At 41.0% G+C, this 27,836-nt stretch overlaps 1 protein-coding gene across 1 annotated transcript in view; it reads right to left on the reverse strand.

Moving 5' to 3' along the window:
* Positions 1 to 2,661: 2,661 nt before the first annotated feature.
* Positions 2,662 to 27,836, reverse strand: part of CYP27A1 (cytochrome P450 family 27 subfamily A member 1) — a 46,361-nt gene continuing 21,186 nt past the window's right edge. The window contains 10 exon segments of the mRNA XM_021002761.2: positions 2,662 to 3,188; positions 3,973 to 4,185; positions 4,829 to 4,910; positions 5,182 to 5,348; positions 11,876 to 12,048; positions 12,295 to 12,444; positions 12,447 to 12,491; positions 12,626 to 12,724; positions 12,727 to 12,824; positions 15,927 to 16,117. Coding sequence (XP_020858420.1) covers positions 3,069 to 3,188; positions 3,973 to 4,185; positions 4,829 to 4,910; positions 5,182 to 5,348; positions 11,876 to 12,048; positions 12,295 to 12,444; positions 12,447 to 12,491; positions 12,626 to 12,724; positions 12,727 to 12,824; positions 15,927 to 16,117 — 1,338 coding nt within the window. The 3' untranslated portion in view covers positions 2,662 to 3,068.

The raw sequence follows: 27,836 nt of genomic DNA on the forward strand, positions 1-27,836 counted from the left end.
CCCAGAAAACTGACAAGACTTACCCAAGGCCACATAGCAAGTGAATCACAGTGCCAGGCCTAAGCACTAAGGCCTTATGATCTTATCCGTCATCATACCATATTTCATTCTTTCTTGCTTCTTTCATTTTAAATTAATCTGCAAAATGGAGGAAATAATGCCTGTCCTACCCCTCTTTAAACATTATTACTATGCGGATTAATCTGTAAAAGTGTCCCCCATTTGGATTTCCACAAAGTTTAAGATCTTGAAGGGCAAAGAAATAAGGAAATGGAAAGGTGAAGCCCTTTCAGGTGTAAATAATAATAATAATAGGTAACATTTATATAGCACTACCGATAAGCCAGGCACTGTACTAAGCACTTTTACAATTATAATCTCATCTGATCCTCATAACAATCCTGAGAGGTGGATGCTATTATTATCCTCATTTTACAGATGAGGAAACTGAGGCAGAGGTTAAGTGACTTGCCCAGGGTCACATATATGGCAAGTGTCTGAAATCAAATTTGAACTCAGGTCTTTCTGACCGTAGGCTCAATGCTCATTGTACAACCTAGCAGTAAATAAAGCAACCTACACCTCGAAAGGGCTATGAGACTTTGAATAGCTTAAATGACTATGAAAAGGTCAGCAAAGACAATGAACGTGCCTCAGAGCACATATCACCTCAATACCTTTGTCTCCTTCTAGATAAGACCCCAACAGTAACCTGGGAAATAGAACCGACTGGTCACCATAAGTAGGAGTAGGGTCCTTCACTGAGGGAATCCTGCTCTGAACTAGGAAGAATTATGAAAAAAGAAAATCTATGCTTCTTATACAGCCTACCTGGGATGTAGCAAATCTTGGGGCTAAGGCTCTAACAGAGCCAAAGAAGAAAGCCTTCCATTATTTTTGGAATAAGGGTTTCCGAAGAGTGCAATGGTACTCCATTTGAAAAGAGGGCTGTAATACTTCAGCAGAAACAGTACATTACTAACCAGCCAAGCAAGAAGCTGGAATTCGTAAGCCCAGGGGATCCAGCAGATAAACTTGCAAAGACACCCTGCCCTGTGAAGAGTCAGTTGAATCTGGTGAGGAGCCAATTCAGCAGCTAAGTGATCTATTTGACCCGGGCCAGCACTGATATGCCTATCCATGCCCTGTGAGGGGTTAGCTGAGTCACTCATCCAAATGACACATTGTACCCTTTGAGGAGTCAGCAAAGTAACTTGTACATCACTGATTCTGTGCCTAACAGTGAACTTTGTAAGGACTGTCTATATAAAGAAAAGATATCCAGGCCTTGTAGTTCCAGTTACGAGCTACCTTAGCCATATGTTCCCTTACCTGAGTGTCTCATCACCATTGTGATATAGGTTTATACCCAGCCTTCGCCACACTATAAACTATGTATTTGTGGGAGAGTGTTATCTCAGGTTCTGGGGAAAATACTTTGCAACTGCTGTTTTTGCAATGCCATTCAAGTAAATTCTTTTTCTAAGAGATAATTAAGTCTATTGTCTGATTATTAATGAGAAGTACCCCACTGGAGGCTCATGAGCTACAGTATTAGGACCCAACCCAAATTGTTGCCCCTTGAACTTGAGGTAACAGTCACCTCTCTGGAGAGTCAACCTTACAGTACTAGGGGATTGAGTGTAAAGGGAATGTTACTAATCTAAGATCCTTTCTAGCTCTAAAATTGTACGTTTCTAAGTGAAAGAAACATTCCATGTTTTGCCAAACTTAAAACACTAAGTAACACAGAACTGTCCACTAAGCCCAGTCTTTATGAGCCTGCAAAGAGTGTTGTTGAGGCAATTTCTCATGTTGAAATTCTATAATTGGTTCCTGTCTGCTAACCGTATTGTGATGAGGAGTGCCTTCAATTGTCTACAGCTGCATAGCTAGACCTGGGGGAGACATTCCAATGACACTACTCAGCCCCATCCTTATTCCTTTCAGTCGATGCCTTCCTGCTGATGGTGTTCTGGTGAGAGAATAGAGACATTGCTATTATGGGACAGGCTTAGGCCCCCCCTATCTAAGGTCAACATGTCAACACTGAATAAAGTCCTTGGTTCTTTGCCCATGGTGTTTGTTCCTTCATGTTAGGTAAAGAGGATTCATCTGAAGGTTACAAGTGAGTTTTTTAAAGGTCAGGAAAGTGAGCTACCTGAAGTCCACGAATCCCAGTGTTGAGATCATCCTGGGTGTTGAGATTAGCCATGCTTTGGGCCTGAGGAGGACTCTTAAGATCTCCAGCGCCCAGCCTAGGGGTAGCTGAGATGAATATTCATCCAGAAGCGATGCTGAATTTGAATGAGAGATTAGTAGGGTCCATGCTATACAGAAACTGCATTGTCTGAACCCACTGTCTCTCCAGAGACTGAAGTGGTATAAAGAAGAATGGATCCCTCTGGTGTTGTGGTGGGGCTGGGGGGTGAAATGATTGTATTTCTGATCTTGATATATCTTTGAAGTAAATATCCCATTGCAAAAGCTGATTGATCCTAACTTTTTACACAAACTGCACTTTGTCATTGGTTGTTGTAGAAAGAACATGGAGTGGGTACTTATGCTCATAGTAGTACAGACGTAGAGAACAGATATCCCAACCCCTCAGTGGTACCCCTAGAGCCCTGAGGAAGAGATGTACCTGGTTTTACTCTGGGATAGTGAGGCCAAAAAGTAACTGCTATATTTATGCCAATGTAACATATTGTTATTATCACCAGACCTACAGAGGAGAGGAGAGGGAAAGCAGAAGGGGGAGGATTGAGACACGTTATAAGCAGACAGATTCCAGCATCATTGAAAGTCAACTTATTAGTTGCGTTTTCATGGACCAAGGACATGAAAGAAGGGAGATATGAGCAGGCACCAACAAAGTAGAACCCAAGAGTTTGGTCTTCCTGATCTTCGGGAGGTACCCTGTGCTCATCATGTGTCTTTCAGGTAAGGGGGCATTACAATTAGGACTGGCAAAGCATGCTAAATACACAGCAGGAGCTAAGGTCTGGGCTCGTCTCATAGCAGAGAAAGGAATCTGGCTAGTTAAGAACAAGAAGGTGCCCCATGATTCAGGGGTGCCTCTTCTGGAAGCACAGGTTAACTAGCTTGTCAGGCACCAAGACGATTCGTGCCAAAGGGTACACTTTCTGCATTCCAGGAGCTAGAGATATCTCGTATTGCTGGACCATCTGAGGAACAAATGAGGGGAGGGGAAAAAGTAATCAGTGACTTCAACTTAGTATCCTTTGCCTACTCCCCCCAGTACCTTCCATAAAGCCTTCCTTCCTGGGGCTTAAACCACTGTAATCCTTCTAAGGGATTCACCTCAGAACTACCTCCCTGTGGCCACTTTCAATATCCCTCTCAAAATAAGTTCACTTTCCAACAGCCCAGTTCCAAATCTCTAGTTCCCACCTCCATGAATACCCACCCACTTCCTTTACTGACCTTTATTATGAATCCTCTTTCCATTGGCAGCACCACTACTACCCTAGTTCCTCCATTGTCTCTTAATCCCTTCTCTATTAATCCTTACCAGTACCTACCCTCTCCCCGGCTCCCCCATCAATTAATGCTGCCATTCCTATGCTGTCCCTGATTCTCCCCTTTATCAACTTCCCTCATTCTGCTCTACCCAAAGTTCCCCTTTTATCAACTCTCTCTATCCATCCTCATTTCTTGTTCCCTCTTCCATTAACCACCCCTTCCCCCACCTTTATCCCTGATTTCCCATTTGATTAACCCCTTCTCCATCTCTCTTCTGTCACTGGTTACATGTCCCTTCTATTAACCAGTCCTTTTCTCTCCCCTATCCCCAGTTCCTCTCTCCATCAACCCCTCCCATTCCTCTCCTGTATCCTGATTCCTCCTCCGTTAGACCTGCCCATCCCTCTTCTGTCCTTGATTTTCCCTTCCATCAGCCACAGTAAGCTTTTCCCATTACTCCCTCCATCAGTTTTCACCATCCCTTACCCTTGACAGCACCAAATTCATCTCAAGCTCAGCGACTCGACGGCCCAGACAGGATCGGACCCCATAACCAAAGGGTAAGGTGCCAAAGGCATGGTTGCCTCCCGCAGACCCAATCTGGTTTTTCCGTAGCCATCGCCGTGGCAGAAACTTTGTGGGAGATGGGAAGTTGTCTGGGTCCCGGGACATTACAAAGTGACACAACACAAACTGGGTCTGCAGAAGAATAACAGAAGATGACAATGAGATGTGGTGGAAAGAGGGCCATATTGGGGGGTCACATAACCTAGCTTAGAAGCCCAGCTCTATTACTACCTGGGTAAACTTGGGCAAGCCACAAGTCTCTTGGCCTAAAATTTCTCATCAGTAAAACGAGGTGGGGAGAGGAGGGGGAGGGATGGACTAGATTATAACTACTCCACTAACAATAACAACAACAATAATAATGATAATATTTATATAGCACTTTAAGTTTTGAAAAGCTGCTGCACATATGTTACCTCATTTGGTCCTCACAACAACCCTGCTATTATTATCCCCATTTTACAGATGAGAAGACTGAAACTGAGAAAAGTTCACTCATTTGCCCAGGGCCACAAAGCTAAGGTAGGGTTTGAGCTTAGGTCTTCCTGACTCCAAATTCACTCTACCACCTAACTACTTTTATATGACCTCTGAAGTGCCTTCTAGCTCTGAATCTGATGAGTTGAAGGCATCCATGCAGCCCAGAAACACTTTGAACTCATGGGCACTGCTCTTCTTAATGGCTACCCCCTTGCCAATTCTAGCATCCCCGCCCCAGGTACCCAATTCCCAACCTCAATCTGTCCACCTCCCATAACTCTCCAGCCCCACTCACATTCTTGGGGAAGAGAAAGTCTCCTACTACAACTTCCTTCTCTGTGTTGATTCTCGAGTTTATGGGGATAACAGGATAGAGGCTATGGGAAAAAGAAGTCAGGGGCATGACTTGGGAAGGAAGCAGGGAGATGCTCTTCCTCACCTCCCACTCCTCTTGCTTCTTCAGAATCAGTTTCCCATTGCCCCTTCTCTTCCCTCCCACTTCCTTCTTTCCAATCAGGTCCCTATTTCCCATGTCCAGGCTCCTATTGCTATAGCCATCTTTACATCCACCCCTTAGAACTTCCCTTCTGTCCTCTCCATTATGATTTTCCTTAGGCCTTCCTCCACTTCAAAGCCTGAGAATCATACCGAAGAGTCTCTTTAAGCACTGCTTTGAGCAGCGGCATGTGGGCGAAGTCCTTGTATTGCGGTATCTTCCCAGGAGGCACCACCCCCACCACCTCCTTGTACAGGGCTTCCTGGATCTCTGGATCCTGAGCCAGGTGGTAAAGGGCCCAAGTCAATGTGTTGGCACTCTAGGAGGGAGCAGAATCAAGGAACATGACATGAAAGGGCTGTCCAAGATTGTGTGAGGGTGGCTAAAGGAAAGTGGACAGGTGAGAGGGCTAGATGGCTGAAGTCATTTGGAGGAATGGGTAGAGTCTAATTTTCCTCTCACGGCTCCTGGGAGGTAGGTGGTGCAAGTATTGTTAATACTCCCCAATTTTACAAATAAGGAAACTGAGGCTCAGAGTCTAAATGACTTGCAGTAACAAGTTACACAGCTCTAGCAATAGCACTTCTAGGGCTGTATTCCCATAAAAATGGGAAAAGGACCCATATGTACAAATGTACAATATGTACAAAAATATTTAGAGCAGCTCTTTTTGCTGTGACCAAGAATTGGAAATTGAGGGGATGCCCATCAACTGGGGAATGGTTGAGCAAGTTGTGGTATATGAATGTAATGGAATACTATCGTGCTATAAGAAATGATGAGCAGGCTGACTTCAGAACAACCTGGTAAGTTTGAACTGATGCAGAGTGAAGTGAGTAGAACCAGGAGAACATCGTACACAGTAATAGCGACATTGTGCAATGACTGACTTTGATAGACTTAGCCTTTGTCAGCAATGCAAGGATCTAAGACATCTCCAAAGGTCTCGTGATGGAAAATGCTATCCACATCCAAAGAAAGAACTATGGAGTTTGAATATAGATCAAAGCATACTATTTGCTATTTTTTTTCTTGTTTTGTTTTGTTTTCTCTTTCTTGTGTTTCCTTCTGTTGGTTCTAATTCTTCCTTACAACATTACTAATGTCAAAATATGTTTAATAGGAATGTATATGTAAAGCCTATATCAGATTGCACACCATCTTGGGGAGGAGATGGAGAGGGAGGGGGAGAAAAATTAAAACTCAAAAGCTTATGGAAGTGATTGTTAATAAATCAAAATAAATTAATAAAAAAGTTAACACTAACATGTGAGAGACCCTCAAATTCAGATTTTCTGACTCCAGTACTCCAAAAAAGCCTTTACTGCTACAAGATTCTGACCTTAGAGCTTCTATGCATTAGCATGGCAAACGAAGCTACATGGGGTCAGAGCAGACCACAACCTGAAGATGATGCTTCAGTTATTCATGTTTAAAAGAGTAATAATCATTATTTTTTATTGCTAACATTTATATAGTGTTTACTATGTTCCAGGCACTGTGCTAAATACTCTATAATTATCTCATTGGATCTTCATAACCACCATGGGAGATAGGTGCTATTATCATCCCCATTTTACTGAGGAGGAAACTGAGACCAACAAAGGTTAGGTGATTTGCCTAGAGTCCTCATTTGGGAAGTGTCTGAGGTTGGATTTGAATTTAGGCCTTCTTGAATCTAGCCCTGGCACTCTACCCACTGTGCCATCTCATACAATGAGAAGAGTAATTTTAAAAGAAGTATCATGAGCAAGAATCAGAAAATCATCTTCTACTGGTTAGCTTAGGGATGGGGAACCTGCAGCCTTGAGGCCACATGTGGCCTTTTAGATCCTTGGGTGCGGCCCTTTGACAAATTACAAGTTTTACAGAACAAATCCATTTGTTCTGTGAAGTTTGGATCCAGTCAAGGGGCTGCACCTGAGGACCTAGAGGGTCACAGGTGGCCTTGAGGCCACAGGTTCCCAACCCCTTGGTTAGATCCATATCAGATTATAATATCCAATTTGATCTTCACACTTTAAAAAGTCTGGACAAATTTCCACAGAGGTGGGGGCCTATGGGTGTAGAATATTATATATGCTATCAGGCGTGGTTGATATTTTGGTTGGTTTTACTGAACTGCTATTTTTCTTCTTTGTTACATGGTTTGCTGGGTGGGGGGCAGGATATATTCAGAATATATAAACATATATAAATATATATTCAGATATATAAATAAAAGATATCAATACAAATATATATACACACACATATGCATATCTATAACACTACATATATGTTTATATGTAGTTTTAAGCCAATAAACCTTAAAGGTGCCCCAAGACTTTTGGAACTACATGTGTGTATGTATGTATGTATGTGTATGTGTATGTGTATGTGTGTGTGTGTGTGTGTATGTGTGTGTGTGTATACGTATGTGTATATATGTGTGTGTGTGTGTATATATATGTATCTGTGTGTATATAAACAAAGGGAGAAGCTGAAGAAATAGTCCAGGAAACAGTTGACAAACTGTCCAAAGGAATGGTCCTGTGTTGAAAAGTTGAAGGAGCTGCTTTTGCCTTGCTTAAAGAAAAGGGTGTATACAGCTGCCATTTTAATAGACCTTCATCTTGTTTGATAACCACTGAGGCAAATCCTGCAGGCATTTTTATCATCCTTGCTTTACAGATGAGGAATCTGAGATTCAGAGAAGCCATTTTCGCGTGGTCATCCAACTCATATCAGAGATGACATTTGAACCCAGGTCTTCCTGACTCAAGGTCTGGCCCTCCTTCTACCCTGCTGTGCTGCCTCATAAAAGAAGGCAGAGAAAGACTGAATCTATGAATCGCTGTCCTGAGGATAGCACCGGCAGAGTAGCTGTCCGCTGACTCAGCACAGGACTGACCAAGAAGGAATACACTTATGTTTTAACAAGAAAGAATCTTATCAAACTCAGAAAGAATTTCCTGACTGTTGGGAAAAGTAAGCCCTAGAACAAATAATTGAAGCAGGTTGTGGATACTCTATTTCTTGGCAGGGGATGGGGGAGGTGTGGATGTGTCTTTAAAAACAGTAGCAGAAAACTAGAGCTCTAAGGGACCTTAGAGATTATCATTATTTTACAGATGAGGAAACTGAGGCCTGAAGAGGACAAGTGATTTGGCCAAGGTTATCTACAATGAGTTAGTTGTAGGATCAAGACATGAACTTGGAGGCAGAGTCAAGATGGCAGATTAGAGGCAGCAACCCAGTCAAACTCTCCCAACATTCCCCTCCAAACAACTTTAAAATAATGCTTCAAATAGAAATTTGGAGCAGCAAAAGTTCAGAGTAAGACATTTTTCCAGCCTAAAACAACTTAGCAAGTCAGCAGGAGAGGTCTGTGATACCAGGATGGGAACCAGCCCAGAGCACATGGACAGTATCAGCAGATAGGCCTTAACAGCATTAACAGCTTCAGGAGCTCTCAGTCCAGAGATACTAAACGGGTCAGACAAGTGGTCAGAAAGAAATTACAGAGGACTCTTTGCTGGCCCTAGATGCAACTGGTACTAATTGGTAACTCTATTGTCCATAAGCAGTTCTGGGTCACAGTTCCAGGAGAGAAAGGAATACCTGTGGTCAGTCACAATGGAGCCAGGTCCCTGGTTGAAGTTCCAAGTCAGAAAGGAGTATTAGAGTTTGTGGCTGCAAGGAAGCAGGGGCCTTTCCTGGGTAAAGACCTGAGCACAGACCAGGAGAGCAGGAATCATACCTCTCTCCAGGTCATACCACCTTGGAAAAACCAAAAACTTACAGACCCCCCAGAACTAGCTGTGAAAACAGCAACATGAAAAAGCCTAAAGCTTGAGACAGTGCCTCTCCACCCCCAGGTGAGCAAGCCTGACTTTAACATAAAGTTCAAAGTCAAGAAATAGGCTGAGAGAATGAGCAAACAACAGAAAAAGAACTTGACCATGAAAAGCTACGACAAAGGCAGGCCAAGACACAATCTCAGAAGAAGACAACAATGTAAAAACAGATACAAGCAAAGCCTCAAAGAAAAGTACTAATTGGATCCAAACCCAACAAGAATTCCTGGAAGAGTTAAAGAAAGCTAAGAAGTTGGGGCAGCTAGGTGGCGCAGCGAATAGAGCTCTGGCTTTGGAGTCAGGAGGACCTGAGTTCAAATCCAGCCTCAGACACTTAACATTTACTAGCTGTGTGACCCTGGGCAAGTCACTTAACCCCATTGCCCAGCAAAAACAAAAAAACAAAAAGGAAAACTGCCCTGATATCCTAGAACCAGACAGTAAAATAGAAATTGAAAGAATCCACAAATCACCTCCTGAAAGAACTTTCAAAATGAAAACTCCCAAGAATATTATAGCCCAATTCCACAGCTCCTATATCAAGAAGGAAATACTGTAAACAGCTAGAGACAACTCAAATATGATGAAGCCACAATCAGCAACACACAACATTTGCAGCTTCTATGTTAAAGGTGTGAAGGGCTTGGAGAGTGATATTTAAAAAAGTAAAAGAGCTAGGATTACAACCAAAAATAACCTACCCAGCAAAACTAAGTATAATCCTTCACAGGAAAAAGTACATCTTTAATGAAATAGAGGACTTTCAAGCATTCCTGATTAAAAGACCACAGGTGAATAGAAAATTTGAAATTCAAACACAAGACCCAAGAGAAGCATAAAAAGTAAATATGACAGAATAATCATTAGGGATTCAATAAAATGAAACTGTTTTTATTTCTATATGGAAGGGTAACTCCTAAGAACTTTATCATTATTAAGGCAGTTAGAAGGAGTCTTCATTGACAGAGGGCATGAGTATGAGTCATTTATGTTGGGATGATCTAAAAAAAGTGGAGTGAGAAAGAGAGATGCACTAGGAGAAGGGGGAAGGGAGAGGGAGAATGGGGGAAATTTTCTCACATGAAAGAGGCATGCAAGGAAGAGCTTTAATAGTGCAGAGAAAAATGAGGGGGTGGGCAATGATTGAATCTCACTCTCATTGAATTTGTTCAAAGAGGGAAGAATATATATACACATTCAGTTGTGTGTAGAAATCTACTTTACCCAATAGTGAAATAGGAGGGGAAAGGGATGAAAGGTATTGGAGGAGGATGGGATGACAAAAGGGAGGGAGGATTAAGGGAGGCAGTGGTAAGGAGTAAAACAGACTTTTGAGGAGGGACAGAATAAAAAGAGAGAGGAGGATAAATAGAAGAAAATAAGATACAGGGAAATACAGTTAGTAATCATAATTATGAATTGGAATGGGATGAGCTCACCTATAAAATGGAAGTGGAAAACAAAATGGATTAGAAACCAGAATCCAACAATATATTGTTTACAGGAGACACATTCGAAATAGAAAGACACTCATAGAGTTAAAGCAAAGGGCTAGAGCAGAAACTATAATGCTTCAGCTGAAGTAAAAAAGGAAGGGGTAGCAATCATGATGTTCAACAACGCAAGAGCAAAATAAAAGAAGGCCCAATTAAAAGAGATAATCAGGGAAACTACATTTTGCTAAAAGGTACAATGAACAATGAAGTAACATAACAAATTTTACAGCAAGTTTCTCTGATAAAGGCCTAATTTCTCAAATATATGGGGAACTGAATCAAATTTATAAAAATAAGCACCATTTCCCAATTGATAAGTGGTTAAGGGATATGAACAGGCAGTGTTCAGAAGAAGAAATCAAAGCTATCTGTAGTCATATGGAAAAATGCTCTAAATCACTATTGATTAGAGAAATGCAAATTGAAACAACTCTGAAGTATCACCATACGTATCAGAAATGACAAATGCTGGACAGGATGAAGGAAAATCAATACACTAATATACTGTTAGTGGAGTTGTGAACTGGTTCAATCATTCTGGAGAACAACTTGGAACCATGCCCAAAGAGCATACCCTTTAGCCCAACAATATCACCATTAAGTCTGTACCCTAAAGAGATCAAAGGAAAAGGGAAAGGATCTATACAAAAATATTTATAGCAGTTCTTTTGGTGGTGGCAAAGAATTAGAAATTGAGAGGACACTCATCAATTGGGGAATGGCTGAACAAGTTGTGCCATCTGATTGTGATGGAATAGTATTGTCCTTTAAAAAATGATGAAGAGGATGGTTTCAGTAAAAAAAAATATAGCAAGACCTCTACGAACTGATGCAAAGTAAAGTGAGCAAAACCAGGAGATCATGGTGCACAGTAACAATAGTGTGTAATGATGATTAGCTATGAAACACTTGGCTACTCTGATCAATACAATGATCCAAGCTACATCTAAAGGACTCATGATGAAAAAATGCTATCTACCTCAAAAGAGAGAACTGATGAACTATGAGTATAAATTGAAGTATAATTTTCTATATTTTTTTGCTTTTTGTGATATGGCTAATATGGAAATGTTTTTCATGATTTCACATGTATAATTGGTATCATTTTGCTTGCCTTGTCAGTGAGTGGAAGAGAGGAGGGGGAGAGGGAGAGAATTTTGAATTCAAAATTTAAAAATAAAAAAATGTTAAAAATAAATAAATTAGAAATAAACAACATTTTTCAAAAGACATGAACCCAGGTCCCTTGACTTGTGGTCCAATGCCTCTTTCACAACATAGTCAGAACAGTTTAAAAACCAAAGTAAGCTAATTTTGGATGATTTCAGTGTTGACCTACCCATAGTTAGGAAAGGATTGGACCAAAAGACCTGTCAAGATGCTCTTGCAATGCTATGATTCTGGGTTATACAAATAACCAAACCTTGAGGGATTTGGAGGCAGAGGATAGAAGAGCTCATCCAATTTGTGATTTAGGTTTCCTAGTTTCCCACATAGGCCCTCAGACCCACCGTGTCCACTCCAGCTAAGAGCAATTCAGCCAAGCTGCCCATGGCCTCATCGGGACTGAGCTGTCCAGAGGAGAGCAGAAAATGAAGGTAGCCAGACACCTGGACCTTGTCAGAATTCCCATCCTTCAGCTCAGCCTCCACCTCCTTGAGCTTTTGTTCAATCATCTTCTTCCCTGCAAAGACCACAGAGTAGTAAGAAAGGAGAGGTCAAGGGTGTGTAGCTTCCATGGACCAAGGCCATGACCTCAAATCAAATCTGCAGATGACTTCCCTTTGGTCTCTGGGACTAGTCAGGGGCTCCCAGGGAGCTTGTGGCAATATACAAGAGAAGGATGGACCAGCACCTAGGGCTCCCCTGACACCCTTCCCATAATGGTCACTCTGACTTCAAACCCCAGCCTCAGTCCCTGCCCTCTCACCAAAAGAGAAGATGTTGTCCCAGCCTTCCAAATAACGATCCCAAAAAGGAAGGAAGGGCCGGGTCCACTCTGGCAGGAAAGTAGCAAAGACAGAGTTCTTGAACATGAACTCCACAGACTTTATGAAGATCTCTGTATCAGGTGGGATGGTCGCTTCAGGCATCCAATTCGCTTCTCAAACAGGATGTATGAAATAGCTAGATTTATCAGAAGAGAAGTAGGAAAGACAAAATGGGCACAAGGAACTTCCACAATGGAAGGTGGTGGTTACCACCCCTCCCCTTGAATCTCAGCCTCCTTTTCCTCACCCTGATTCTCTGACCCCAAATACCTTCCAAGGCAAAGAGGTAGAAGAGTTGAGCAACATTAGACACCTGGTCCCCTGAGGGGCTCTTTGCCTTGATTTCTTCTGCTCGAACCAGCATGTCCCAACTACATCATTCAGGGAATCTGTATAGAGGGCAGCATCAGATGGCTTCAGCATCCGGGGATTCAGAGCCTGACGAAGCTGGTACCATTGTTCCCCTTGCCTGCGGGTGGCCCAAGCATGGAGCAAATGGAGAGAGGTAGAGGGGGTCAGAGGATCATAGGGGCCTGCATGGGAATGGAGAATGGAACAGGTATGTGGAATGGGGGGTAGAGGATGGGCATGAATAACATGGATTTGATTTAAGGGACAAAGAGGAGCAGTGCCTGAGTTCTCAGTTCCCAGAGCAATTAGAGGTAGACAAAACTTTATAAAGCAATCTAATCCAAAACACTCATTACTCAGGTTAGGAAACTGAGAGGCCATGAACACTAACATTATCTTAATATGCAAGGGTAGAGGAAGGGAAGAGAAAGGGGCCCATCCAGGAAACATCCTCCCCACATCCCACCATCATCCATCCACTCTGTTAGCTTCTGCATATCCCCATCTACTCAGGGAGATCACGCTCCAAAAGGCTTGCTTACTAAAGTGTTTTTCAGTCATTTTCAGCTGTGCCTGATTCTTTGTGACCCCATTTGGGGTTTTCTTGGCAGAGATAATACAGTAGTTGGCCATTCCTTCTCCAGCTCATTTTATAGATGAAGAAACAGGCAAACAGGGTTAAGTGACTTGCCTAGAATCACATAGCTAATAAATATCTGAGGTCATATTTGAATTCAGGTCTTCCTGACTCTAGGCTCTGAGCTCTATCCACTGCACCACCCAGCTGTGTACTAAAGTATTCATTCTCAAAAGGAAGACACTCAGGACTTGATCCCCAAACTCCCACCTTATCAAGATAAGGGACAGGAGAGAGAGGAAGAAAAGGTTTAAAATTTTTAAATCAAAATTTTTTATTAAAATGCTTTCTCTTTTTTTCAAAAAACCCCTATCTAAATACTTTTTGCTTAAGATCTCACAGTAGGATAGAGATTATTCCTTAGTAATTCGTATATTTGAGACATGTAAAATGAGGGGAATCATGATCATCAAGGTTCCTTCCCATTCTGAGAGACAATGCATTCATGGAAACTTTTAAGAAAAACTTTCTAAGTAGGTCATAACAAGCCACGGACTATAGTAGGAGCTCAGCTTCATGATTTCCCATTCATTCATGGAGCAGGCATTTACTAAGCTGTGCCCAGCCTAAGATAATAATAATGATGATGATAATAGCTGGCACTTATAGGTTTGCAAAGCACTTCGCAAATTTTATCTCATTTTATTCTCACAATAACCCTAGGAGGTAAGTGCTATTATTCCCATTTTACAGAAGCTAAATGAGATTAGATTTGAATTCAGGTCTTCCTGATTCCAGGCTCAGCACTCTATCCACTCACTGTGTCACCTAGCTGACCTAATTGGAGGGCTATTTATGAACCAAATTATGCTTCTCTTACCCGAGGCTCTCTAAATTGGGTTAAAGAAAACTGTATGACCTGTATGTAGCAATCCAAAGACTATTCCCTCAAATACAAGGTAAAAAATCAGTCTTACTTTCTGATGCTGCTGAAACATGGAAGGATTTGAGCAACAGTTTTAACGATAGCCATGCAAGGACACATGGGAGGAGTTCCTTGTAACTCAATATTCTCACTTCTCAGTATTAAAAGAGATCCTTTCTTCCTGAGATGTGAAGAGGACAGGGACATCCAGTAACCAAAACAAAATATTTGTTTTTAAGGGCAATTTCTTAATCCTGTTGGTCAAATGATGCCCCAGATATCTGATTGTTTCCCTATGAAGTGGAAATTCACTGATCTCCTTCCCCACGATTTTTTTAGTATCCTTGGCTTCCAAGGTCCTTCTAGCTCTAGACCTAGACTTCTGTGTTCTATTTCCATCAGCTACTGATACACAAAATAACCCAAATGGAATTAATTCTCTTGGCACAGCTTTCAGATTCATCTGAAACGTACCTGTGAGAGTACCTTCTAAGTCTAACCAGTTAAACCTAAAGCAATGACAGCCAGAGACACTGTGTTGCAGAGAGCTAGCTAGACTAGAAATCAAAGGAAGTGGATTTGTGCTCTCCTACTTATTAGTTATGGATTGGCTTCTCTGTTTCTGCATCTTTAAAATAATAGCAGGTGCATGATGTGCCTTATTGGGCTATCATGGGGAAAGCCATTTTTATTGTTCAGTCATGTCTGGCTCTTCATGATCCCATTTGGAGTTTTCTTGGCAAAGATACTGGAGTGATTCGCCATCTCCTTCTCCAGCTCATTTTATAGATGAGGAAACTGAGGCAAACAGGGTTAAGGGACTTGCCCAGAGTCACACAGGTAATCAGTGTCTGAGGCCAGATTTGAACTCACAAAGACGAATCTTCCTGACTCCAGACCTGGCACTGTATCCACTGTACCACCTAGCTGCAAAGCACTAAATAAATCTGAGTTGTTATTAACAAGAATAGGCTTTCTGTAAAAGTTCCTTTTTCTTCTTTATTAAAATTGATGATTTTCTGACTAGTGACTTAAAGTGATATTACATTTTAACAGCCTTAGATATGTTAAATCATGATTTAACTACAACTTGAAAATGTATGTTTTCAATCAAAGAAATACTGTCTAGAGGAGTCAGCAAGGTACAGTGAGAAAATGCTAAATTCAGTATCAGAGGACCTGGGTTTCAATTCTGGCTCCGGATGTGATATTAAGTAAATTGTCCCACTCCTCTTAGTTTTCCTTTCTGGGCTAGATCACTTCTAAGGTCATTTCTAGGTCCAAGTCTATGATCTCAGGACACTTCTGGCTTCTGAGCTTCTGCTAAAGGAAATTTAGACACTCCTGTCTTGGCTTGGTATTAGGCCCAATGGGCACATACCTGGTCCCACTACATTGTACCATCAAATGGTTCAACATCAGACACCAATACAATTTTATCAGTGAAAATGACATCAAAGAAAAGACTTTGGCAATCTGCTTTGCTTCTGCAACCTAAGGACTATGGGACTTTCCATCTGACTTGCAGCTGAAATCTGCCTAAAGAGCAAGAACTATACTTTTCCCTTAGACAGTGCTTTGAACACCATAAGTGCTTAATAAAAGCTTCATTCATTCATTCATTCACTCATCCATTCCCGATGTAGCCCTGGTTGGTTACTGCCCACTAAAGCTGGCAGTGACCAAGCCCCCTCCCATCCCTGTGTCCCCAAGCTCACATGGTGAAGGGCCCATAGTTCAGTCCTCGAATATCACGGTGTGCCTTCCAGAGAGCCATGTCATCACGCATAGGGTACTGCCCCTCCTGTCTCATCAGCTGCTCCATCAATGATGGACTGGCCAGATTCACGTGCTTATAAGGGCCTATATCTGTCTTCCATATTGGCCCATACTTGGCCTTTAAAGTCACCTGCAGGGAACAACCAGGGCTGGGTAACTAGGATCCTGGAAAAAGCAGATGCTCGGTTTGGGGAGGGGGTAGAGAAGCAAGTTGGGAGAAGGAAATGAAGGAAGGAAGGAAGGAAGAAGGAAAGATTTATTAAATACCTTCTATATGCCAAGCACCATGCTAGACACTTTAGAAATATTACCTCATTTTATCTTCACAATAACCCTGGGAAATAAGTGCTATTATTGTTCCCATTTTATAGATGAGAAAACTGAGGCAGACAGAGGTTAAGTGATTTGCCCAGGGTCATACAGCTTGTGAATATCTGAGACTGGGATTGAATTCAGGTCTTCCTGACTCCAGGCCCAATATCTGTGCACTGCGGCATACTTTGGTAGCCTCTAAGCAGAATCGTCAGATCTACCTACACTCCTGATGTGGCATTTGTGAGAAACTGGGGCATTTGAAGAGTCCCCAGGGTACATGTTATGCCTGGAGAAGAGGTGGGAGAATGGCTATGTGCTATGCCAGTATCTAGTCTAAAGTAAGCTTGGACTCTGTAGCCCAGAGCCCAGACCTATCTCTAGGGTGTAGGTTTGGGGGCTTCTGGGGTCCTGCAGTGATATACTAGAAAGAGTCAGAAAAGTCAGGCTTGAATACTAGCTGGGATCCTGGGAGTGTGACCTCAAGTAAGTTCACTTCTCTTGTCTGTGCCTCAATTTCCCAGCCACAGAATAAGGATAAGAATATCTGCAAGCATAGATGTAACACTTATCAAATTTTAACATGACTGAAAGCTAGGAGGGAAAAGGTTACCATACTAAACAAGAGAATCAGGATCCAAGAGTGTCCTAAAAGGCTAGAATGTCATATCAATACTAATAAGATGAATAAAGGAGTGCCATGGTCAGACCTTCACTTTAGGAAAATCACTTGGGTAGTTGAATGGAAAATGGATTGAAGTAGAAAGAGACTTAAAACAGACCAACCTGCAGGCTACTGTGGTAGTCCACAGAGAAATGATGAGAGCTGTACCATAGTGGCGGCAGCAGCATGAATGGAGAAGAGGTGACAAAAAGGAGAGATGTGATGAAGGTAGAAATTACAAGACTTGTCACTTGTGGGGTGAGTGTGAGTGAGGAGTTAAGAATGATGGGTTATGAACTAGGTGTCTAGGAGAAAGATGGTACCCTCAACAGTAATAGGAAAATTGGGAAGAGAGAAGGGTTTGGGGTGAAAGACAAGGCATTCTACTTTGATCACGTTGAGTTTGAGATGCCTATGGAATGTCCAGTTCAATATGTCCAAAATGCAGTCGATAATTTGAGACTAAAGAAAATGGATTCTCCCTCACTAGCGGTGTTCAAACAAAGATTAGAAGGCCATTTGTTAATATGGAAGCCTCTACTACTAAGGCCTCCAAGAATTAGTTCTGTAACAATATCCTCGATCTCCTTATCTCTCTTGAATCATTGACCAGATTAGAATTTAGGAAATTTCTTAATTCCTAGTGAAGTCAGAACCACTGACCAGATCAAAGGAGGGAGTTTTCAAAGAAGGCAAATCTTCCCCAAGGGTGTACCCATATTACCATTGCTCTCTTTGGTAAATCATTCAGATTCATCATTGAAAATCATGCGTGTAAGAAGCATAGGTTGCCCATGTTGCTTATATGTATGTCCACATGGGTTGTCAAAATACAGTTCAAAGGAAGGCTTAAATAAATATCTCTGGAATCTCAATAACCCCTCTCCAAGGAAAAATGAGATTCTTGTATCAAGGGGAAGGATATTGGAGTCACAAAACTAGCCCCTCTGCCCTCTCAAAGAGGATATCAGGTTAGAACCCTAACACCCTAAATATTAGCTTAGAAGAAATTATTTTTTAGCTTCAATTACTTTTCCTGGTCATTATCCCTTAAGAGGGAAAGGATGTCCCAAGTTGTATCTGAAGGATTGACTCCCCACTAAATGCCAGTTACACGAATAACATCATAATAGTGAATAGCAAATAAACCCATTTAAACAACCCAATTGCAAACAGAAATCAGAAAAGTTATACAAATTTGCATATACCGAGCAATACACAGAAAGAATGAGCTATACCATGGGGAATGAACTATCTCAACTCAACTAAGAGACAGAGTGAGTCCCCCATTCATACACAAGGGGAAATTCCCATAAGTCTCTAGCATGGTATGCTTGAAATAGGGACATTCTTAGGGCTCTGGCTCCTCTATAGTTAGGTTTCTTTCCAGTGGTTTTTTTCTCTCCCCTCCAAAGACCTCTTCCTGAAGATAACACAGAACTGCAGAAGTCTTCTCTAAAAGCCAGAAGTAAGAAAAAAAAGTTCCACCTTCCAAGCTCTGCTTACTTCACCCCTATGCATGGAATATTGAGTAATCATTCTCTCTACTAATGAGGACATCTATTGCAAATGCCTAGGCTTGAGCCCCAAGTTACAGGCATTTTCCTCCTTTTCTTGCTATTGAATTCCTTCATCTTTTGTTTGTTGATACAAAAATGTGGGTTGAAAATTGCTTGAGTCAGGGGCAGCTAGGTGGTGCAGTGGATAGAGCACCGGCCCTGAAGTCAGGGGGACCTGAGTTCAAATCCGGCCTCAGAACAAACACTTGACACTTACTAGCTGTGTGACCCTGGGCAAGTCACTTAACCCCAATTGCCTAAAAGCAAAAAAAAAAACAAAAAAAAAAACAAAAAAAAGAAATTTGCTTGAGTCAGAGAAATTCTCTTTGTACCTGGGGGAACCTCTATTGAACCAAAACTCTCTTTAAAATAACATGCTTGTAAAACAATAAATGTGCTTCCAATAGACTTTTTAGCTAAAATATGGAGTATATGTTGTTTTTTTTCCTTGTTGGGTCTATCATACTGGGTTTTTGTTATTCATTCACTGGTTAAGATGGCTTAAGTTCCTTCAAAATCTGAGATTCTGAAAATCTATGATTCTGTGACCTATTTTAACTAAGATTAATGTATCTAAATATTACCTTTGATAGAAAAACATTAGGATATTTATAGAAGCACTCTTCCTGGTAGCAAAACACTGGAAACAAAGTGAGTAGTCATTGGCTGGAGAAAGGCTGAATAAATTGTGGAATGTTAACATAATTGAATATTATTGCACCAGAAATAACCAGTATGAAGAATTCAGAGAAAAATGAAGACCAGCATGAAGTGATGCAGAGCAATGAAAACAGAACCAAGAGAACACAATGACTACAATAATGCAAATGAAAATAACACTAAAAGGTAGCTGAATTGATATTCGTTGCCAAAAAAAAAAAACCAAACCAACCCAACAACCTTGGTTGTGGACAGCAAGGATCAAAGACATCTCTCCTCCTAGGAGACTACAGGTATAGAATATTGCATATACAAGCAGATGTGGCTACTGAGCAATTTAACTGTTTGTTTTTTTTTAAAAAGATACCTGTCTAATCTCTCTTTTTCTTTGATTCTCTTTCTCGTGTGTGTGTGTGTGTGTGTGTGTGTGTGTGTAGGCAGACAATAAATATTTATCAAGCACTTTCTATGTGCTAGGCACTGTGCTCAGCATATATGCTTTTATATATATACATACACATATATATACACAATACATATATGTATACATATAATTTTTAAAAGAAATAAATTAGTGTAGGACAGCTGAAGCAGCAAAATGGCATATTGATAAGATCACTAGAGTTAGAGTCAGAGGACCTACCTAGGTTTTCATTCTAGCCCTGCCATTTATATCCCATTGTAATGCAGAACATTATTTTGCCATTTAGGTAGTAGGGCCCTTTAAGCCATGGAAAGCAAAAGTTGGTGCTTAATCTTGCCCCAGACCTCTTTCCTCCTAAATCTAAACAATAGTGAAATGTACTCTTGCATAGCTCAGCATAGCCCGTACCTCCAACGCAAATGGATAAGAAAGCTTGCAATAGAATTGTGTTAGATAATTATGTTTATACCAGAGACCAGGACGCCTGGTCTGGTTTGTGTGATCTCTGACCTGTAATGATGGGGTGCTCGGGTGCTCGTGCTTGTACTTGTGCCCCAGTTTCTCCCTAGTCTCAGAAACACTGTCTCTAACAACCATTCCCCAGCTCAAGGACAGTGTGCCTAGCAGTTATTCATGCATGGGCCTCAGCATGACCCTTATCTCTCTCCCTGGTACAGCTACACAGAGCTGGGCTGCTCAGGCCCCAGCCCTCAGATCATATCTCTGGAAGCCTCCCAATTCCTCAGTGAGTTCCTGTGTTGTGAGAAAGCTTTCACTTGTTGCAGAGCATTCTCTCAACAAGACAGAGGGAGAGGGTTGTCCTTGACTAGCCCAAGGACTCTTCCTCCTGCCAGACTCCAAAGATCCATCCCCCTCCCTGTCCAGTATACTCCCTGTACTTTCCCATCCATAGCCCCCAAAGACACCTGCACCTTTGGATTACCTCATCAGTGTTCCTGGCATTTCTTTCCCATGCTCTTTTCCATATAAACCCTAGCTCGACCCCTGATCGGGGCTGCTTCATTTGGATGTGCATACCCCTTGCAGCCGCGTGCTAATAAAATCCACATTTTAAAATATGTCTGGGTCTCACTCGCTGATTTCTCAGTACAACACTATGTTACCTATGTCAGCTACTGTTGAGTCCATTTTCCTCATCTATAAAATAATGGTGTCAGACTAGATGTCATCTAAGTTCCTTTTCAGGTCTAAATCTGTGATCCTATAATACTAAGAGTATAAATGGTGTTGCATCACACACATGTAAAAAAAACATAGTGGAGAGGCCTAATACTCAATGTGCTTTATGAAGAAGTTGAAATGGCAGGGGCAGAGCCAAGATGGCAGCATGAAAGCAGTGACTTGCTTGAGCTCTCCCCCAAACACCTCCAAATACCCACAAAAAATGACTCTAAACAAATTCTAAAGCAGCAGAACCCACAAAAAGACAGAGTAAAACAAATTTCCAGCCCAAGACAGCCTGGATGGTTGATCAGAAAGGCATATCGCGCTGGGTGGGGAGAGGAATGCAGTTCAGAGTGGGCGTGCAGGCCGCAGCGAACCTAGAGCAGGCCTCAGAAGACTGAATCACGGGCAGCTGTGGCGGCTTCCAGACTCCTCGATCCATGAACACCAAAGACAACTTAGAAGGTCAGTGGGAAAAGTCTGTTTTTGCAGTGAGAGAAGAGCTAGGTCAGAGCCAGTTCCAGAGCGCAGAGCGCAGAGCACTGGTGCCAGGGAGGTGGCTGTGTCCTGAGCTTCTGGCCCACAGACTGAGGGGGAATCAAGTGGCTGGTCAGAGGGGGACTGCAAGGAACTCTTTGCTGGTGCTGAGGCAGGAATCTCTTGCTTTGCCCATGCTTGGATCTAGGTCACAGTTCTGGGTGGTGGTCCTGGGGTGAGGAGGCCGCTGTAGTGGCTGTGGAGAGGAAACCTTCCTCACAGTTCCAAAAGAGAAAAGACTGCTGGTGGCCAGTCACTCAAAGACCAGAGCACAGGCCAGGAAAGGAGTAAACACCTTGCCCCTTATCATACCACCTTGGAAGAACTGAAATTTTACAGGTCCCTAGAAGTATCTCTGAAAACAGCTATACAAACCCCCAAAGCTTGGGACAGTACATTCTCCACATTGGAAGCAGACTTTTACCTTAACAGAGTTTCAAACTCAAGTAGTTGGCTGTGATCATGAGCAAACCTCGCAAAAAGAGTCAGACTATATTATCTTACTTTGATGACAAAGAAGATCAAAACATACAACCAGAAGAAGACAATAAAGTCAAAGCTCCCACATCCAAAGCCTCCAAGACTCTGTCCCAGGCCTTGGAAGAGCTCAAAAGGGATTTTGAGAAGCAAGTAAGAGAAGCAGAGGAAAAACTGGGAAGAGAAATGAAAGTGATGCAAGAAAATCATGAAAAACAAGTCAACAGCTTGATAAAGGGGACCCAAAAAAATGCTGAAGAAAATAGCACCTTAAAAAATAGCCTAACCGAAATGGCAAAAGAGGTCCAAAAAGCCAATGAGGAGAAGAATGCCCTAAAAAGACAAATTGGACAAATGGAAAAGGAAGTCCAAAAGCTTACTGAAGAAAATACTTCCTTAAAAATTAGAATACAGCAACTGGAAGATAGTGACTTTATGAGAAATCACGACACAGTAGAACAAATCCAAAAGAATGAAAAATTAGAAAACAATGTGAAATATCTCATTGGAAAAACAACTGACCTGGAAAATAGATCCAGGAGAGAGAATTTAAAAATTATTGGACTATCTGAAAGCCATGATCAAAAAAAGAGCCTCGACATCATCTTTCAAGAAATTATCGAGGAAAACTGCCCTGATATATTAGAACCAGAGGGCAAAATAGAAATTGAAAGAATCCAGATCTCCTCCTGAAAGAGATCCCCAAAGGAAAACTCCTAGGAATATTGTAGCCAAATTCCAGAGTTCCCAGGTCAAGGAGAAAATATTGCAAGCAGCCAGAAAGAAACAATTCAAGTATGTGGAAACACAATCAGGATAACACCATATTAGCAGCTTCTACATTAAGGGACCAGAGGGCATGGAATATAATATTCTGGAGGGCAAAGAAGATAGGATTACAACCAAGAATCACCTACCCAGCAAAAGTGAATATAATCCTTCAGGGGAAAAAAACTGTCATTCAGTGAAATAGAGGACTTTCAATCATTCTTGATGAAAAGACCAGAGCTGAATAGAAAATCTGACTTTCAAATACAAGACTCAAGTGGAACATGAAGAGGTAAACAGGACAGAGAAATCATAGAGACTTATTAAGGCTGACTGTTTACATTCCTGCATGGAAAGATGATATTTATAACTCATGAGGCCTTTGTCAGTATTAGGGTAGTGGGAGGGGAAAAATTATATGTATAGATAGGTAGATAGATAGATAGATAGATAGATAGGTAGATAGATAGATAGATAGATAGATAGATAGATAGATAGATAGATAGATAGATGGATAGGATAGAGGGACAGGGTGAGTTGAAGATGAAGGGGTGATATCTGGAGAATAAAATTAAGGGGTGAGAGGGGATTATACTAGGAGAAGGAGAAAGGGAGAGGTAGAATGGGTACATTATCTTGCACAAAACAGACAAGTAAAGGTTCTTACAGTGCAGGGGAAACAGGGGAAGGTGAGAGGAAATGAGGGAATCTTATTCTCATAGGATTTGGCTTAAGGAGGGAATAACATACACACTCAATTGGGTATGGAAATCTGTCTTACCCTACAGGAAAATAGGGGAGGAAGAGGACAAGAGAGCATGGGGATGATAGAGAGAAGGGCAGACTGGGAAAGCGGTAATCAGAAGGAAGTACTTCTGAGGAGGGACAGGGTCAAAAGAAAGAATAGAATAAATGGGGGGGGCAGGATAGGATTAAGGGAAATAGAGTTAGCTTTTCACTACATGTCTACTATGGAAGTGTTTTGCATAACTGTACATGTATGGCCTGTATTGACTTGCTTGCCTTTTCAATGAGGGTGGGTGGGGAGGGAGGAAGGGAGAAAATTTGGAACTCAAAGTTTTAAAAACACACGTTTAAAAAAAATGTTTCCACATGCAACTGGGAAATATGAAATACAGGAAATGAGGTACAGAAATCTATCCCGCCCTACAAGAAAATAGAAGGGGAAGGTGATGGGGTGGGGAGAGATAGAAGGGAGGGCAGACTAGGGGAAGGGGTATTCAGAATGCATGCCATCTTGGGGTGGGGGGAAGGGCAAGATGGGGTGAAAATATGGAATTCAAAATCTTGTGGAAGTAAATGTTGAAAACTAAAAATAAATAAATTTATATATAAAAAAAGTTTTTAAATTTAAAAAAAGGAAAAGCATAACAATAAAAAAAAAGAAAGAAAGAAACTGAAATGGCACTTGGGAAAATAAAATCCAGAAGAGTGGCTGGACCCAAAGCACCTCACCATGTAAAGAGAATCTGTCTTCCATCTGACCTCTTTGAACAACATCTTCCTTGTGTCTGCTTGTTTTGTGCTCTGGTTGATTTGTGATAATAAATATCACTGACCTCAGCTATTTCTGTGGACATAACTGTCAAGAAGTTTTGTGTGGCCTTCGCTTATGCACAGAAGGCAGCTTGGTGGAGGAGAGTTTTTAAGGTTACATTTTGCTCTACTGTGCCAAATGCTTTTTTTTTTTTGGCAGGGCAAAGAGAAGCTATCAACAAACAATAAATCAAGCATGCAGAATGTGATCTTGTGGGAAGGGGGGGAGAGTGTATTGGAGGCCAGGGGGGGCATCATTTGTTCTACAGTGTTCTACAGCAAGTTTCTGAAATCAGTGACTTTTCTGTGCCGTCTTGGCCACTTTCATTTACTTCAGCATCCAGTGTGCTGGACGGGGGTGCTCCCTCTACCTGGACAGATCACAAACCACTGAAGAAATATCAATTTCTGCAGTTCTTCTTGCCCATCTACGTCTATAGGCCATCCACTGGGAGTCCACGAAACATGTGGGGAGCCATATTCTAGGTCTCTTGACATCATGTGTGTATACGCAAACAATGCAGAGTAACCATCTCTCATTCTCTCTGCCAGAATGCACCATTCCTTCTCCAGTCACATATCACTTCAATGATATCTTTTATGCCACTTTTGTTAGATGATTCATTGTTAGTAATACCCTACAATCCATTTAGCACTAATTTTTTATTGCCAATTATCAACAAAAACAAACATTTAATTGTACAATGAAAAGGAAATAGGCATATGTAAGAAAGTATACAAATCTATTACAAATTTTTAAAGAAAAATATGTATTAAGTTCAACTAGGTAGTAACAAAATTGCTTTGGCTCTGTCCTTTTCTGCACATATTTTTATTTTCTGAAGAGCACTTATTTATTTGTTTGTTTGTTTGTTTTTTATTTATTTGTTTGTTTTAGCTTTTGAGCTTTAAATATTTCTCCCCCTCCCTCCCCACCTCCCTCCCCAAGACGGCATGCAATCTGATATAGGTTATATATATACATTCCTATTAAACATATTTTCACATTAGTGATGTTGTAAAGTAAGAATTAGAACCAATAGGAGGAACCACCAGAAAGAGGAAACAAAACACAACAAAAGAAAAAAAATAGCAAATAGTATGCTTTGATCTTCACAAGGCCTTTGGAGAAATCTTAGATCCTTGTATTGCTGAAAAGGGTTAAGTTTATCAATATTAGTCATCGCACAATGTGGCTGTTATTGTGTAAAACATTCTCTTGGTTCTGCTCACTTCACTCAGCATCAGACCATACAAGTCTTTACAGGTTTTTCTGAACTCAGCCTGTTCATCATTTCTTATAGCACAATAGTATTCCATCACATTCATATACCACAACTTGTTCAGCCATTCCCCAATTGATGGGTATCCTCTCAATTTCCAATTCTTTGCCACCACAAAAAGAGCTGAAGAGCACTTTAAAAAGTTTCATCGCTTTTTTTTCACATCTGTTACCCTACCTTGGCATCTCAACCCCTACCAAGTAAATACCCTGCCTTGTGACAAATATGTTCAGTCAAGCAAAACAAATGAACACTACAGCCATGTCTAAGACTGAACTTTTCTGTACCTCAAATTGATTACCCCAAATTGATGCCCCAAAGTGGGAGGCAGGTTTCATCATCAGTCTTTGGTCAGTTTTGAGGTCTTTCAAAGTTGTTTCCCTTCACAGTATCATTATGTTCATCCTGTCCATTTTTCTTTTGGTTCTGTTTATTTCATACAACTCTTTCCATAGTTCCCTGAATCCATTATATTCACCATATTTCTTATGGTGCAATGATATTCTATTACATTTATGTGCCATAATTTGTTCAGGCCTTCCCCAACTGATAGGCATCCCTTTAGTTTCCATTTTTTTGCTATAACAAAAAAAGTGCTGCTATCCATATTCTTATACATACGAATCTTTTCGCTATAAGTACAATTTAGTGACTTTGAGGGAAGAGTTCCAACATGGTTAAACCAATTCATAGCTCTACCAGCAATGTATTAATAATAACAGTTAATATCTGTAAAGCATATTAAAGTTTGCAAAGAACTTTGCAATTATTATCTCATTTGATCCTCTCAACAACCCTGAGAGGAAGAATTTATTAATTATCTTCATATTACAGACAAGGAAACTGAGGCAGACACAGATTAAATGATTTGCCCAGGTCATACAGATAGGAAGTGTCTGAGACTAAATTTGAACTCATGTCTTTCTGATCCCCAGGTCCAATATTCTATCCATTGTACCACCTAGCTCTCTGTCTTCCTCCAGCAATAGCTAATTTCCTCTTTTGTCATTTTTTTCAATCAAATGATTGAGAGGTCGAACCTCCCAGTTGTTTTAATTTGAATTTTTATCAGTATTGGAGATTAGTAGCACATTTATATGATTTCTTTGCTGGATAACTGCCTTTTTATATCTTTTGGCCACTTATCTATTGAGAGAATGGCTCTTGTTCTTGTATGTTTTATCAATTCTTTATATAGCTTGGATATCATACCTTTATCAGAGGCCCTATTGTTTCCTTTCTATGTATATTTTGCTTGGGCAGAAGCTTTTCAATTTTATGTAATCAAAATTGTCATTGTATCATTTATGGTCATGTCTATACCTTGTTTAGGTGAGAATTCTCCCTCTAGCCACAGTTATGAAAAGTGTCTTCTTTCTCCCTCCATTCCTGCTTAGGTCAAGCATCCATTTGGAGTTTGCTGTGGCATATCCTATAAGATGTTGCTTCAAACCTAATTTCTGCCAGGATGCTTTCCAGTTTTCCCCAAAGTTTTTTTTTTTCAAACAGGGATTCCTTACCCAAGTAGTTGGTTTCTTTGGATTTATCAAATACTATGCTACTACTCAGCTACTTCTGAGCTGTTTTACCTAATCTGCTCATTGATCAAAGTTCCTACTTTTTAAACAATACCAAATGGTTTTGATCATCCCAGTTTACAGTATAGTTTGAGATCTAGTATTGCTAGACCCTTTTTTTTCCTCCCTTTAAAAATTAGTTCCCTTGAGGTTCTTGACCTTTTATTACTCCAAATGGGATTTTCTTATTATTTTGTTTAGTACTATAAATAATTCCTTGATAGTTTGATTGGAATGGCACCAAATCCGTAAATTAATTCGGGCAGAATTATTAATTATATTAACATGGTCCAACCATGAGCAATTAATATCTTTCCAATTAATTAAGTGTGATAGCCTTTATAACACATTCAGATTAGTGCATCATACAGAATTTATCCAGATATTCCCTGCTCAGTTCTAAACCAACATGGAGATTTGGTAAGCCTGCTTCTGGACATGAGTGACTGAGCAACTGGCACTTTGTGAGGACAAAGAGTCTTCTGGTACACTGAGAAGCTGGAAAGATTGATAACTCATGAGTTGCTAAGCAAGAACTGAGTGTCCTTCCAAAGGTTTGAATAAATAAACCATCTCTCATTTTCTTCCCTGGCAGCTTTTAAATGAGGAACATTACTTTGAGCTATATGATAGCAGAGTGAAGCTAGCTGCTTTTCTCCCCACATCTGACACCTTGGATCCCTGAACATATAGTGCCTCTATTTCTCGTATGCTTATTTTTTCCTGATCTTAAGCGAATGAATACCATGATATGGAAATGTCCAGGTGATGGATGAGTTTAGCAGATTCATTAGAGCCATCAGAGGTTCCACTGGCAACCAGAGTTAACAGCAAATTTTGCCAGAG

This window comes from Phascolarctos cinereus, unplaced genomic scaffold, assembly GCF_003287225.1.
Source record: "Phascolarctos cinereus isolate Bilbo 61053 unplaced genomic scaffold, phaCin_HiC Scaffold_7;HRSCAF=346, whole genome shotgun sequence".
NCBI lineage: Eukaryota > Metazoa > Chordata > Mammalia > Diprotodontia > Phascolarctidae > Phascolarctos > Phascolarctos cinereus.